The sequence below is a fragment of the Ctenopharyngodon idella genome, chromosome 18 (assembly GCF_019924925.1).
Source record: "Ctenopharyngodon idella isolate HZGC_01 chromosome 18, HZGC01, whole genome shotgun sequence".
NCBI lineage: Eukaryota > Metazoa > Chordata > Actinopteri > Cypriniformes > Xenocyprididae > Ctenopharyngodon > Ctenopharyngodon idella.
Window position 1 is genome coordinate 22,425,343 of NC_067237.1, and position 14,990 is coordinate 22,440,332.

At 38.3% G+C, this 14,990-nt stretch overlaps 1 protein-coding gene across 3 annotated transcripts; it reads left to right on the forward strand.

Moving 5' to 3' along the window:
- Window positions 1-93: 93 nt before the first annotated feature.
- kif23 (kinesin family member 23) lies at window positions 94-11,868 on the forward strand. 3 transcript variants are annotated; one of them, XM_051870933.1, is made up of 24 exons: window positions 94-257; window positions 749-815; window positions 894-1,022; window positions 1,435-1,540; window positions 1,628-1,764; window positions 1,870-1,982; window positions 2,064-2,231; window positions 3,414-3,458; window positions 3,733-3,845; window positions 3,939-4,060; window positions 4,793-4,895; window positions 4,993-5,072; window positions 5,148-5,267; window positions 5,360-5,519; window positions 5,675-5,836; window positions 5,925-6,091; window positions 7,623-7,796; window positions 7,920-8,102; window positions 8,340-8,639; window positions 9,165-9,398; window positions 9,489-9,577; window positions 9,709-9,787; window positions 11,128-11,198; window positions 11,300-11,868. In XM_051870933.1, exons 1-24 carry the CDS (start codon window positions 244-246, stop codon window positions 11,313-11,315), a joined length of 2,952 nt encoding a protein of 983 aa, XP_051726893.1. In that variant the 5' UTR covers window positions 94-243; the 3' UTR covers window positions 11,316-11,868. The 3 variants fall into 3 exon arrangements, with proteins under 3 accessions (XP_051726893.1, XP_051726891.1, XP_051726892.1); XM_051870931.1 differs by lacking the exon at window positions 8,340-8,639 and having other exon boundaries at window positions 95-257; XM_051870932.1 differs by lacking the exons at window positions 3,414-3,458; window positions 8,340-8,639 and having other exon boundaries at window positions 95-257.
- The last annotated feature ends 3,122 nt before the right edge of the window (window positions 11,869-14,990 follow it).

Below are 14,990 nucleotides of genomic sequence, written 5' to 3' on the forward strand. Positions count from 1 at the left end.
AAAAGCTACGCGTTATATTTTTCCTAGTTTATTAGATTCTGGATAAAACCGGATGTTGTCAATGGCAAATCGGGTGGGCTTAAGGCGGGACATCCGCTTTTCTGAGGCGCGGCTGAGCTCGCTGATTGGTCACATTTGAAAAATCAGCTTCTGACGCAGTAGAGGGAACGTTTGAACTTCGAATTTTGTATACGGACAAGAACAAGGCAACGGCGTCGCGGAATTAAACTAAAACACCTCAACATGATTAGGCAAGCGTAAGTATTTTATACTTATTTTGTGCTTTAGTTGAATTTAACCCACAATGAATTATTAAAGGTCTGTTTATTAACATATAAGTGAGTTTATGGTCTCAAAGGAAAGACGTTAAGTGGGTCTTAGCAGACATTAGTTAACTAGCGTAACTCATTCGCCGCCCGTTGAGTTTACTTTAGCGTCCGTTTAGCGTTATTACCACCGTTTTTACTTTAGGATCAGTTCATAATCACGCTTCATTTCTCATGTTTTCTATTTATGTTAGTAGTTTGATTGTTTGCTATACATATTATTATCAACGTGTACGCTAAGCAACATACTTGGTTTTTCACATTAAAATCAGTTAAGTTAATCAGCTGATTGCATCTTTTTTTGCAACTCCAAAAATATCGTTTACAGCTGGTTAGGACTCTTTCAACCATAGTCAGACTTTTTGCTTGATCTATACGTATTTGCTGACTGAATGACGTCTGAATTTTTGCTTTTGTAACAGGAAGGGCAAGACCCCCCGCCGCCCTCCTCCAAAAAAGCCTTCCAACAACCAAAAGGACCCTGTTGGAGTATGTTGTAATTTGTTGCTCACATTAAAATAATCAAAATCACGATAAACGCATTAATCTGCGATGTGCATTTGGCAGGTGTATTGTCGTGTGCGCCCACTGGGTGCAGATGATGAGGAATGCTGTATTGAGGTTATAAGCAACACCACCATTCAGTTACATGCCCCTGATGGGCTCAAAGCCAACAGGAATGGTGAATTCAAAGAGGTGGGTGGCCACAAGAACTATTTAACATACATTTATCTTATCTTTTTGTGAATTAGGATTAGTTTACCATAAAAAAAAATGAAAATTTACTCCCCTCCATTTCTCTCCAATACTGTATGACTTTTTCCTTCTGTGCAACACAGGGATTTTGAAGCATGTAATGGTTGCATTTTTCTATATAATTAAAGTGAATGAGTACTAGGATTGTCAAGCTTGAAAGAAGAAGAAGAAAAAAAAAAAAAAGACCGTTAAAGCACCATAAATGTGGTCCATACAACTTATTTTTTTTCAAGTCTTTTGAGTCATATCTTTTCAATGAACTGCTCTTCTTCATTAAACTATTCTTTTGAAGCTTGGCACTAGTCAGGCTTTGTTGGACTGCTGAAATTAACTATAATTATTTCTGTTTCAGACACAATATTCCTTCAAAAAGGTGTTTGGAATTAAAACATCGCAGAGAGAATTATTTGAAGATGTTGCTAAACCTCTAGTGGAAGACCTCATTCACTGTAAAAATGGTAAATATGCTCTTCTGTAGACATTTCTTTATTATTGTTATTTTAAAAACACTCAGGCTGACAGCAGTTTTCTTCTTTTTAAACTAGGCCTGTTGTTCACCTACGGTGTCACCGGCAGTGGTAAAACTTACACAATGACTGGCTCACCGGGTCAAGGTGGGCTGCTTCCACGTTCACTTGACATGATCTTCAACAGCATTGGCCCCTACCAGGCCAAGAGATATGTGAGCAAATTCATCAATTTACTTGACTTTTATTCTTGCATAACAGAATAAAAGAGCATAAGTATGTTTTCTGTCCTTGAGCTATCTTGATCTTTTCCTCATCAGGTTTTCAAGCCTGATGATAAAAATGGCATGGAGGTGCAGAATCAGGTCGACGCACTCCTAGACCGACAGAAGCGAGACAGTCAGACAACTGTACCGAAGACTCCAACTACAAGGTTATTCCATTTGAAATCTAAGTTACAAAAGTGCCTGATTTAAACGAAACTGTAAGTTCATCTGCTGTTCTTGTTTTGTAGGCGAATTGACCCAGAGTTTGCTGACATGATCAGCCCAGAGGAGGCTTGTAAAGCAGATGGGGTGGATGAGGACAGCAGCTACAGCGTTTTTGTCTCTTACATTGAGATTTACAACAATTACATCTATGATCTCCTGGAAGAGACTCCTTTTGATCCAATTAAGCCCAAGTATGCTTGCTAAGTTTGTTATTAAGTGTTGACTTGACATTGAAATAAGTGACTATTTCGCATTCACTGTCATCGTGCGGTATATATGTTCTCTGTATGCTTTTTGAAACTCGTATTTTATGCAGTACTGTTCACAAGTTTGGAGTCAGGTGTTTTTTTTTTTTTTTTTTTTTTTAAAGAAATTAATACATTTATTCAGCATGCATTAATTATCAAGTGACAGTACAGGCAGTTATAATGTTGCAAAAGTTTGCCATTTCAAAAATGCCTTTCTTTTGAATTTTATTTAAGTATTGTTGCCTCGTGACTGAAGACTGGAGAATGGCTGCTGAATTTTTTACATTTTTAAACTAGTAATATTTCACAATATTATGACTTCATTGTATATTTGTCTGTAGTATCAATATTATTATTTTCTCTAGGCTTACAGAACTAGGTTGCTGGTATAATACAATCATTTTAGGCAATATTTACTCAAAATTGAAATATTTCGTTGACCGCTTTTGGTAGATTTTGTAACCGACCCCAAGCTAGTTTCGGTTTAGGCCCTCTTTACACTAGTGCATTTTTGTTTTAAAATGCATAACTTTTGCTACGGTTACGGCTGTCGTTTACACTACTCTGAAGTTTTCGACTCTCGAAAACGGAGACTTTCAAAAACGTTGCATGACAATAATAGACCAGGGCTGTTTCCCAAAAGCATTGTAAGCCTAAATTGCTCAAGAGACCATTGGATGGCTATACGGTCAACTTACAATGCTTTTGGGAAACGCAGCCCAGAGCCGCCTCTCTCAATGGCTCTGTAATATACCAGCCTTGATGGCCGTGTAAATAACATGGAGACGGAACTGCATGCTTTGCTGTTTTTTTTTTTTTTTTTTTTTTTTTTAAAATATATAGCAGCCATTGTGCATTTACATGCGCAAGAGGCAACGGTTTATGCTTGTGCACATGTCCCGTATGCATGAACGTGTTTTCGATCGAGTAGTGTAGATGGAGATAGTTTCGGAAACGCCAGTATAGACGAGGATTGTTTTAATTTTAAAACGCTATTTTATAACAAAAATACACTAGTGTAAACAGGGTCTTAGTCTTATTAGATTTATTTAAAAAAAAAAAAGTTATAGTTGGTAATTTCTATGAGCTTAGTTTATAGACGATTGTATTTTGTTTTTTCATTAGGTGGAATGGTGCAGGCACACCTCTGAGAAACAACACTGAGTTCATGTACGTGGCCAGTGAAATCCATTCATAGATGGACTTGCTGCCTTTAGTGATTTTTCTTTCCTTTGTGTAGCTGTTCTGCGTGTCCTGTCTTTTGCTTTCAAGTGCTTTTAGGGTCTCTGTGTCAGCTTTTGTCTTGGCTGCCAGTTTTGTGCTTTTGTTTTACTTGCCGGTAGACACCCATGCAGAGATTGCGCTTTATTGCAACGTGGCTGAATAATTTGTTTTCCCACTCTGTGGTTATAGAAGTGATCTCATGCTGTATTTCACATTTCAGACCACCCCAATCTAAAATACTGCGAGAAGATCAAAATCACAACATGTACGTGGCTGGATGCACTGAGGTTGAGGTCAAGTCAACAGAGGAAGCTTTTGAAGTCTTTTGGAGAGGTAAACTGATGTAGATGTTAACTCTTTTTAGGGGATTTGTTTGTGGTTATCATGCAGAGCTATTGTTTTATAACTTTTGTTTTCTGAACACAGGTCAGAAGAAGCGCAGGATTGCAAACACGCAATTGAATCGCGAGTCCAGCCGCTCTCACAGTGTGTTCATTGTTAAATTAGCACAAGCACCTCTGGATGCAGATGGAGACAATGTGCTTCAGGTCAGTTTAATTATAATGCCTTAAACATTTTCTCCTCTGGAGTTTGGTGTTATTCATATAATTGTCAGGCAAACCTACTTTTTACTGCATTCTTAATATGCACGGCTAAACAATTGTAGTGTTAGTGACCTTTATTCAGGTTTAATGAATGTGACATCTGTAGGTATTTTGGCACCCCCTAGTGTTCATATATGATTCAGCAATTTCACCTTCAATTTAAACCATAAGTCTGTCTTTGATACAACCCTCTGAGAATCTTATATTTTTGCATAATTTCACATTGTCAAAGCTGAGACAAGATAAAGCTTTTAAATGGATCATGAAAATATTAAAGGGATAGTTCACAGAAAAAAAACCTGTAAGACTTATCTTTAAAGATAAATGAAGAGATTTTTATTGAAACCAGAGTAATTTCTGTCCAATCCTCATTAGTTCTTGCAGAAGCTCAAACATGTTTGTGATGCACAAGATTGGTTTCCATTCCATCAGCTTTTGTTTACCATATTTGATGTGCTCTGTGTGTTAATGTTCATGTATGAATAAGTCTAAAAAAGTGATTGTCTCTTTGCGGAAGACTTGGATTAAACTGCTTGATTCGTATGGATTTCTTTTACAATGTCTTTAACTTTTTGCGTCAACTTTGGTGGAATGGAGGGATGGAAATGTCTCTGGTTTTGTTAAAAATATATTTGTTTGGGGTCTGAATTTAACTTATGATCTTCCCTTTTTCAGGATAAGAATCAGGTGAATGTGAGCCAGTTGTGTCTGGTGGATCTGGCTGGCAGTGAACGCACTAGCAGAACCCGGGCAGAGGGCAGTCGTCTCCGTGAAGCAGGTCTGCTATGGCACAAAGTTCTAAAGATTATTGGAGTCAGGATTTTCAAGGGTTTTTTTAATATGAAGACCATATGGTTTTCTTTTTCCTCTTGCAGGCAACATAAATCAATCTTTAATGACTCTGCGCACATGCATTGAGGTACTGAGGGAGAACCAGATGTGTGGCACAAACAAGGTATGTGGGAGATTGACCATTTGATTAAAAATTTAAGTTTAGCAACATCAAGGCACTTTTGACTTCTGTCCTCAGATGGTTCCATACAGAGACTCCAAAGTGACCCATCTATTCAAAAACTACTTTGATGGTGAAGGCAAAGTGAGGATGGTCGTGTGTGTAAATCCAAAAGCTGATGATTATGAGGAGACATTGGTAAGCAATATCAACAAGTCAAAATATGGACTGTTCCTCTTTTGATTTATACTACTTGTACTGTGACATTTGTGTTTCTCATCTGTGTGCAGCTGGTGATGCGCTTTGCTGAGATGACTCAGGAGGTGGAAGTGGCCCGGCCTGTTGACAGGCCCATCTGCGGCTTCGCTGCTGGTCGCCGACAGAGGAACCAAGCCTTCAAAGAGGAGCTGACCCGCAGACTGGAGGAACGTGGTGGTCCTGTAGATGGAGGTATTTTTTTTTTTTTTTGTGTGTGTGTGAACTTGCACATACTCTGTGAGATGTTAACATCTTCAAAAATGGGCAGTTTTTCCTATATGCAGAGATACATGCAAGCTAATGTCTCATACTGTTAATGTTACAATATGTAATGTGTGCTTTTACAGAGTTTCCAACAGTATTGAACCAGCTGCTTCAGTCCTTTCCTCCACTTCCTCCTTGTGAGATTTCTGGCCCTAACGATGACGTCACTCTACCCAGACTCATTGAGGCCCTGGAGAAGAGACACAAGATTCGACAGATGATGATTGAGGAGTACAATAAAACTGGTAAAATCATCATTCAGAGCGGTTTAAATTGTCCAAGCACAAGCTCCTCCCCTCCCCCCCTCAATTTCTGGCCTTTATTCTGTTTCAGCCAACATGCTGAAGTCTGTGCTTCAAGAGCAGGACAGCAACATTCTCTCCAAGGAGAATTTTATCCAAGAGCAGCGTGGCAAGCTAGGGGAAAAGGATAAAATGATACAGAACCAGAAGAACGAGATTGATCGTCTGGAAAAGAAATCCAAGATGCTGGAGTACAAGGTATTTGCACCATTATTGAGTCAGGATAAAAAACAACGTTTGCAAGTTTGCAATCTTGAATCAAACACCTACGCAATCTCCTTCCTAAATGACAACAATTCGCCTGTTTATTAAACCTTTGATAATCGCACTGGAACATTCAAATCTGTGTTTGCTTTGCTGCTGAGTTAGAGAGAGAAGTTATGATGTATAGGTTTTACAAACAGTCTTTTCAGCCACACAGTATCATTATTTCTGTTACAAATATTCCTATTACAGAAGAACTGGGATAAATGTTTGTACACTGTCTAAGGCTACATCCACACGATGCCAGAGCTTTCCCGATTCAATTTTTTTAATTTTTTTTTTAATTTTTTTTCCCCTCTTAAGAAATCTGCGTACACACGAAACCACTGAAACAACTCAAAACTAATAAGACTTGGAGCGTGCGCATAAGCCTTGCACGCTGTATACAAACTTTAGTAAAGCTTAGAAATGAAGCTTTAGCCTCGGTAGCTTCTGCAGAACGAACAAGCATGTAGTCCGCTGTTGTTGTTGTTGCTGTTTTGTGCTGTTAGTGGTGTCTGACTAGGGTCGACACGTGGGGTGATGACATCATCGTTTCACAAAATACACGGATTGGCTGTACACACGAAAACGCAAGGGTGGCGTTTTCAGATTTATCCACTCTGGGACCCAGTTTCAAAAAATAGCGGTTTCACCTTCTGAAAACGCTGGATCCGTCTGGACGAAACGCCTATACGATACAAAATTTTTGCGTATACAGCTAAACTTGTCTCCGTGTGGACGGGCCTAAAGCTATCAAAATAGTGCAAATCACCTTTTGAAAATGAATTTGCACTTCAAACTACATCGATTACACCACCAGATGGCAACAAAATGACTGTCTAAAAAATGAATTTGTCATTGATTCATTCAATGACAGTGAAGACCTTTGGTACAAAATTCTATTTCAAACGAATGCTGTTCTTCTGAACTTTCTATTCAGCAAAGAATCCTGAAAATAAGCAGCACAACTGTTTTCAACATTGATAGTAAGTGCTTATGTACGGAATTGTATTAGAATGATTTCCAAAGGATCATGTGACACTGGAGTAATGAAATTATAAAAACAATATTTTGAAATATATTTTTGATCAAATAAATGTAGTTTTAAGGTCAATTCACACTGCACTGACAGACGCAGACCAAAGCCGACAGTCACCATATTACAGCACGTCACTTCTCAGATCCGATTCAGCATGTTAAATCGGAGAAAACAAGCTCTGACAGACGCCAACAGACTCCAACGGGTAACACACTGATCCGTAAAAACACGACAAAGTGTCTGTTGCCGTCTGTCATGTGTCAGTGTGAATTGGCCTTTAGTGAGCAATAAGTTCTTTGTCAAAGTTTAAATTTTGTGATCCCAAACATTTGAACTGTATCTATGATAATTATGGTTGAAGTAATTGTTGCAACAAACCTTGACTAACAGAAGTGTTGAATATGGCTACTTTAATGCATCTGCAATACTTTTATTTGCATACAGATTGACATCCTGCAGAAAACTACCAACATCTATGAAGAGGACAAGCGATCTCTACAGCAGGAACTGGAGAGCAGAGAACAGAGGCTTCAAAGGGAACTGTCTGAAAAGAGACGCATGGAATCACGTATGCAGGGCATGGTCACTGATGCCAAGCTCAAGTGGGAGAAGGAATGTGTGAGTGTCTTTCCATAGATCATGTATTTGAAACGAGATCACTTTTGGAAAGACTGTATCTTTCATTTCTGTACAATTTCGTTTGTTGGTGTAATGCATGGAGGGTTTGACTGTTCTCTGCAGGAGAGGCGGGTTAACGCCAAGCAGCTGGAGATGCAGAATAAGCTGTGGGTGAAGGATGAGAAACTCAAACAGCTCAAAGCCATTGTGACCGAGGGGAAGACGGAGAATCGGCAGCCACAGCGGCCCTCCAGAGAAAAGGACAAAGTGCCCCCTAAGAGATCTGCATCCCCGTCACCCGTTCCTGTACGTTTAACTGACTTGCGTTTCTAGACCGCCTCACCTGACATTTTTGCCTAACTTAATCCACAAGCCTCATTTTTATCTGTCCATGCATGGTCTGCTGTGCAGTATATGTGTGTATAATTATCCTGTGCACTTTTTCAACGATTTCCCACCTCTTTTTAATGCTGTAAATGTTTTTAATGTACTGGTGTGTGTTGCATGCAAACCATGTGTGAACTAATCTCATGTCGCTTGCAGTCTCCTTACAATGGCTCGCAGTCATCCCTCTCCTCCCTGGAGCCTATATATAACTTCTCTCAGACGGTCAGGTCAGATCCTCACTTCCCCAGACCAGGCAGTGTGTCAGTGGCTTCCTGCATCTCTGAGTGGGAGCAGGGAGTCCCACAGTCTCACAGGCAGGGTAGCCAGTCGCCTCCAGACAGTAGGAAGAGAGCTCAGGGCCTTCCCGACAGTCTTAGCAGGAGGAGAGGCAGGTGTTGGGCCAGAGAGGTGCCTGTCCAGCCAGCAGATGTAGACCTAGAGGAAACAGCTCACTGGGTCAGTGGAGTATCTTGCTGTAGTTGTAGGTAAAGCTTCAACAAGACACTAATATAGACATGTAGCCTAATGTAGCCCTTTTGATCTGTTTCTAAGCTGCACCAAATATGATCCAGAACGTCTGTATGTAAAATTATAAGGTATTATGTGCTGCTTATTTTAACCATGTAATGGCTTTGTTTTGCACTTTTAGATGAATAAATTTGAGTTTTCATCTTCTCAATGTCATCCGTTACTCATAACGCTGTTTAGGTGCTCTTCATGCACTTGAGACAAATTATGCGTATAAGTTGTATAGAAGCTTAAACTTTTTAGGCTTTAATATCTGCAGACTGAAAAGCAGATTATTATTATTTTTTTTTTTTTTTTTTTTTTTGAAGATAAAGTGTCCCACTCATAATGTCCAGCTTCCCCCCCCCTCCTAACAGCTTGGTACGTTTAGTTTGTGCTTAGAAATTCACTAACACACTAACGCTTCAGCATGTTTGAGGCCCATCTTACTGTGTTTGTGTTTTAATTGCATAGACTGGGCCGCCGGTTCGGCCTCTACACAGACGCTCGCACTCCGCAGGTGGGGAGAGGTGGGTTGATCATAAACCCACCAGTAATGTGGACCTGGATACAGTTCTCCAGCCAAACATCCCCAATGCCATCAAAGTAAATGCCCCCAATGAGAAAGCTCTGTCCAAGTGTGACAAGTACGTTTTGACGCACCAGGAAGTGGCCTCGGATGGAGAGATTCAGACCAAGCTAATCAAGGTAGCTTCCTTTTTTTTTTTTTTTTTTGGGTGGTCTTGCTCCAGTCTGGTTTTGTTTGTCAGTTGAAATTAAAATCCTTTTGCTCCTTAGGGTGAAGTTTTCAAAACTAGAGGTGGAGGACAGTCTGTTCAATTCACGGATATTGAAACGCTCAAGCAGGAAAACCCTGTTGCAGCCAGGTGATTGTTGCCAAATTTGAATGCTCCGGTCATGGATGCATAACTTCTAGGTCTCGTTGTTGAATGCTCATTAATTATTATATTTATTTATTTATTTATTTATTTTTATTTTTTTTTTTATATATAAATAGTAGCCGTAAGAGGCGATCATCAGAGGCTGACCCAGACGCTGAACCTATGGAAGGAGACTGGACTGATGTGGAGACAAGGGTAAAAAACGTTGTCAACTAGCTAAATATGTACACTAACACTTAAATGCCCACATTTAAAGGTCAACAATTACTTTTTGGTATTTAAAACCCCTTTTTTATAAATATTGCCTACTTTTAAGTGTGTATATAAAGTACTGTTCAAAAGATGTGTGGGTTTTTTTTTTTGTTTTTTTTTGTTTTTTGGTCAAGCTCACAATCAAATCCAGTAAAAACGGTAACCTTGTGAAATATTACAATTTACAATAAATTCAATTTAAAAAAAGTAATTTATTTCTGTGATGGCAAAGCTGAATTTTCAGCATCATTACTTCAGCCTTCAGTGTCACATTATCCTTCAGAAATAATTCCAATATGCTGAAGACACTTCTCATCAATATTTAAAACAGTTGTGCTGCTTAAGGGGTTAGTTCACCCAAAAATAAAATTTGTCATTACTCGACCTCATGTTGTTCCAAACCCTTAAGACCTTTGTTCATCTTCAGAACACATCTTCAGAGTTTATTTTATTTTTATCTCCCATACAATGCAACAGAATTACCACATTCAAGGTCCAGAAAAGTAGTAAAGGCATTAAAATAGTCAACGTGACTACAGTGGTTCAACCTTAATGTTATGAAGCGACAAGAATACTTTTTGTGCGCAAAAATAACGACTTCATTCAACAATTTCTTCTCTACCCTGTCATTCTCCTACGCACTTGACGCAGTGAATGCAGTGCAGCGCTTCTGTGTTTGCATCTGAACGCTGACTCGGTATTGGCCGACGCTGTTCACATGAGCAGCACAACGCATGTGTGTGACGCTAACGCAGGAGCCGGCCAATACAGAGTCGGCATTCTGGTGTAAACGAAGCTCTGCAATGTGTCTTTAACGTAAACTGCGTAGAAGAATGACAGGGTAGAGAGGAAATTGTTAAGTTGTTTTTGCGCACAAAGTATTCTCATCGCTTCATAACATTAAGGTTGAACCACTGTAGTCACATGGACTATTTTAACAATGTCTTTAGTACTTTTCTGGACCTTGAATGTGATAGTTTCACTGCTTTCTGTGGGAGATTTAAAAAAACAAAACAAAACAAAACAAAAAAAACCTTAATTTGTGTTCCAAAGATGAACGAAGGTCTTAAGAGGTTGGAAAGACATGAAGGTGAGTAATTATTGACAGAAATGTAATTTTTGGGTAAATAGAACACTTAAAAGAACAGCATTTATTTAATATGGAAATCTTGTTACATAAATGTCTTTACTGTCACTTTTGATTGATTTTTAATGGATCCTTTTTTAAGTGTGTTTAAATAACTAAAAAATAAATCCTAATCCATCTGTGGTCTTTACTCTAGTGCTCTGTGGCTGTGGAGATGAGAGCTGGCTCAAACCTGGGACCTGGATACCAGCATCACGGATATCCAAAGTAAGCTTTTTATCTGCATGTCGTTTCATTCATCTTTAGTCACACAGGTAAAAAGTAACTTTAAAAACTGAGGATTTCCCTCCCCCCATTTTGTTTTCTAGACGCAGAAAGCCTTGATGCTGCTCTCGCATTGCCATCACAGACGAGTCCTTTCCTCTCGAAGCCTCTCCTCACTGTGTGCAATAGCAAATTCACTTTATAATATTTAACTCTTTTTAATGCTTTTTATGTGTACTTTTTTTTTTTTTTTTTTTTTTTTTTTTTTTTTTAATATATAGATCTCTACACAAGTTCACCAAAGCTGTTTTTGTACTGCATTTTCTACCTGGGTGTTGTAAATGTAAAAATTCACATTTAGTGTAACTGTGGGTGGTTTTCAAAACAAACAAAAAAAAAAAGTTACAAATGTTTTATTTTCTAACTGTCTCAAGCACATTAGCTATTTGCGTGTATTTTATATATATATATATATATTTTGTCAATGTATACTCTTTTGAAATTGGGCAGTTAGGACAATCAAAGCATTTGTTGGTGTTTCTTTAAAAGTCCTTTAGTAAGAGTCATTCTCATGACTTCAGTAGGCAGCCCCTTGGAAATGCACTGTTTCCATGTAATTTCATTTGTATGATATTGCTGCGGTCAAAACAGTTAATAAACAGCATATGATATACTCATTTGATTCATAGTGGTTAATTTTAACACACTATTCCTTTTACCTTTTAGGTCTGTTTGCAATTTTCTCTCAGCCATGAAGAGCATTTGATATGGTTCTATAAGAAATCAGTAGATGGCAGCAGTGTTTAAACTATTGAGGTCAGCTGTTTGAATTCCTACACTAAGGCTGTCATCAGTAGTATTTTTCATGTTGTCAATGGATACTTTAAGATGAAGTATATGAGAATAATAATAAAAAAACTATATATATATATATATATATATATATATATATATAATATATGTGTGTGTGTGTGTATATGTATTTTTCAGATTATGAAAGACTACTTGAGTATCTCAATTTCATCAGATATTCATTCATAAATATTTCAATAACAATATTATAAAACAATACAAGAATGGACATTTTTCTAGTCATGCATGTTTGTGTAGAGACTGAGACAAATGAGTGTTTTAAGAGCTGTTTATATTTTAAATGTTCACAGGCCATAGTTAAGAGAAAGCTAATTAAAAAGGCAACAGAATTACTTTGGCCTACAGGAACCCATGCTTAACACATTAGGCCTTTGTATTCTCTTGTTGTTCTGATTATCACATTAAGAAGAATATAAGCATAAAAAAGATAAATACATTAGAATATCGATGGACATTTTATTGAATGCCTTTGTTAGCTTATTCTGCTCACAAAATATCTTTTAGTCGCCTTATTACACATTTCTAATCCAGTCTAAAAGAATTGATTATGAACTAGATTAGTAAAAAACAATTTCATAATCTAATAAACGTCAATCTGATTTAGCCTCAATGAAATGTGTTAAAAGCTTCTATTCACACAGGGCGGAAGTAAATGTGCCAATGTCATGCATCTTACTGAAATTATGCACTGCTGTTGTTTGTACATTACAAGTGACGTGAGTATAACAGAAGAACAAAACAGGTTACAAAAGCTTAGCTGTGTTGAAACACTTGATTTGGACCTTTTCTTCAATTTTGGCAGTAACGAAGAAAAACATTAGTGCTTTTTTTTTTTTTTTGGCTGGAATATTGAGTCATTGAACTCTCTGTGTTTGTATGGTGTCATGATTCTCTTTTCAATTAAATATTTAATACAGTCTCAGGCTTACAAAGATATTGGATTTGAATGAGACTTACCTTCATATAATCTGAAACTGTTCACACATCTCCCACATGTGGTATGAACACAAACCTTTGTACACGTCTTTATGACCATCAGTTGTTTTTCCTGAGTTCAACGGTTTACTTTATACACCAGGACTGACCGATGTATTATACTGCAGAAATTGCTGTCTTCGTGCTTAGCACAGTATCTATTACATTAGGTTGTTGTAAATTGTTATTAAAATGGGTCATTTGCTTATTGGGTCTGGAAAGTTTAGGGCTTTCCTTGCTTTTCTTTCCAAAATGTAAGACTATACAGTCATCCTGCATGTTTGTAATTGTATTTTTTGGTGGGTTACGGTTGGTCAGAATTAAGATGTTAACAGGCGATTGAGCGTTTGCTGCTTTGAGTGGAAGCAATTTTGTATCAGGATAAAAAAAAGTGTGTACAGGTCAAGAGGATCAGAGCAGTAGCAATTCTGCTCAAGTACCTGAAGTGGACCATGTCTAAAGAGTTTGGAGCCCAGACATTCCATTTCAAATGAGCCAAACTTCCTCCAAAATACTTTCCCAATATTTCAGCTTCCTTCCTGGATTTACCTTTTGATTAAAAAGATTGTTTACAAGGCCCAAACTGCAAATTTAATTTCGAAAGAATTTCGTATTCTACCACTCTTTCCCACAGCAAGCTGAAATGAGGTTTGTGGACATTATGCAAAGGTTTTCCTGCTCTGAGAAAAAATGTTTTTGTAACTGAATCCGCCTTTACTTTCTGAAGTGTTTGGGATTTCTCCTTCAGCTTAGAATAAAACCACAGTTGTGTTCTCACAAGATTAAAGTGCCCCTATTATGCTAATTTAAAGGTTTCTAATTTTGTTTTGAAGGTCTGCTACAATAGGTTTATGCATCCAAGGTCAAAAACAAACACTTTTTTTTTCGTTATATACACTGCAGCATCATCACTGCTCACAGTGTCTGAAATGGTTAGATCAAGGATCCGGTCTCTATAAACCCCTCCTTTCAGAGTTTACTCTGCTCTGATTGGTCAGCTGGTCTAGTCTGTTCTGATTGGTCTACTGCTTACAGCGCATGTTGAAAACGAAACGCCCATTACCATATTTGAATTTCAGCTCCAGAGGCTTCCTCAGCGCTTGCTACACAGTGATACAAACCGTAACGATGGCATTGGTTTTACCTTCTCAATTCCAGCATGAGGGAAGTGCATGCAGTGTGGATTTGCTTTCGCAGCGCAAAAAAAGTCTTAACGAACCTCTTCCAGGTCTCAGCTACAACGTCAGTGTTTGAGGGGAGGTCAAAGTAGTTGTTATTCACGGGCAGCCAATGTAGGCGGGGATTATGCAAATTTGTTTCAAACCTACATGTGGTTTGTGGAGGAAGTAAAGGCCCTGGCTAACAGTGTTGCCAAGTCCGTGGTTTTCCCGCGGAATTGGGCTTCTTTAACACTGTTGCCGCGGGTTGAAGCGACCCCAAATAACATGATATTTACTTTCTGGAATGCATATTTTACCAGGGGAACCCCTCCAGAAAAGCAGATTTTACCCCCAGAACACGATTTTTACCGGGGTACCCCCTCCCTGAAATGCAATTGGGCTAGTTTTGAGTAGCAGTTGGGAGGGTTTTGTTGAGAACCCTGCCAGCGAATTTCTTTTTCATTCTTCGTTTAGGGGTGAAACGAAGTTTAAAATACGTGACCAGCAATATACTGTTATCGAACATCTGAGGCAGCCCACACTGCTGAGAGCGACATTTAGATGAATATGCAAATATGTGCTGCGCGCTTTCCTCTCAATAACAAAATAAACACAACAAAAATGAGAAAACAGCAAGCATTTTTTATAGAAAGCATTTGATCATAATAACATGGGTATGTTAGCACGAGCTCTGCAAATTAGCACTCCAGTAAAGTCACGTCACGTTTACTTGTATGCCATTTTATTCAAATGATCGCTTAAAAGCAGGCAGCGTTACAGTATCAAA

Coding starts and splice junctions, on each gene's coding strand:
- kif23 (XM_051870933.1), top strand. Junction 3,459..3,732: donor AGAAACAACACTGAGTTCAT/GTACGTGGCCAG, acceptor TTCACATTTCAG/ACCACCCCAATCTAAAATAC. Junction 9,788..11,127: donor GGACTGATGTGGAGACAAGG/GTAAAAAACGTT, acceptor TCTTTACTCTAG/TGCTCTGTGGCTGTGGAGAT.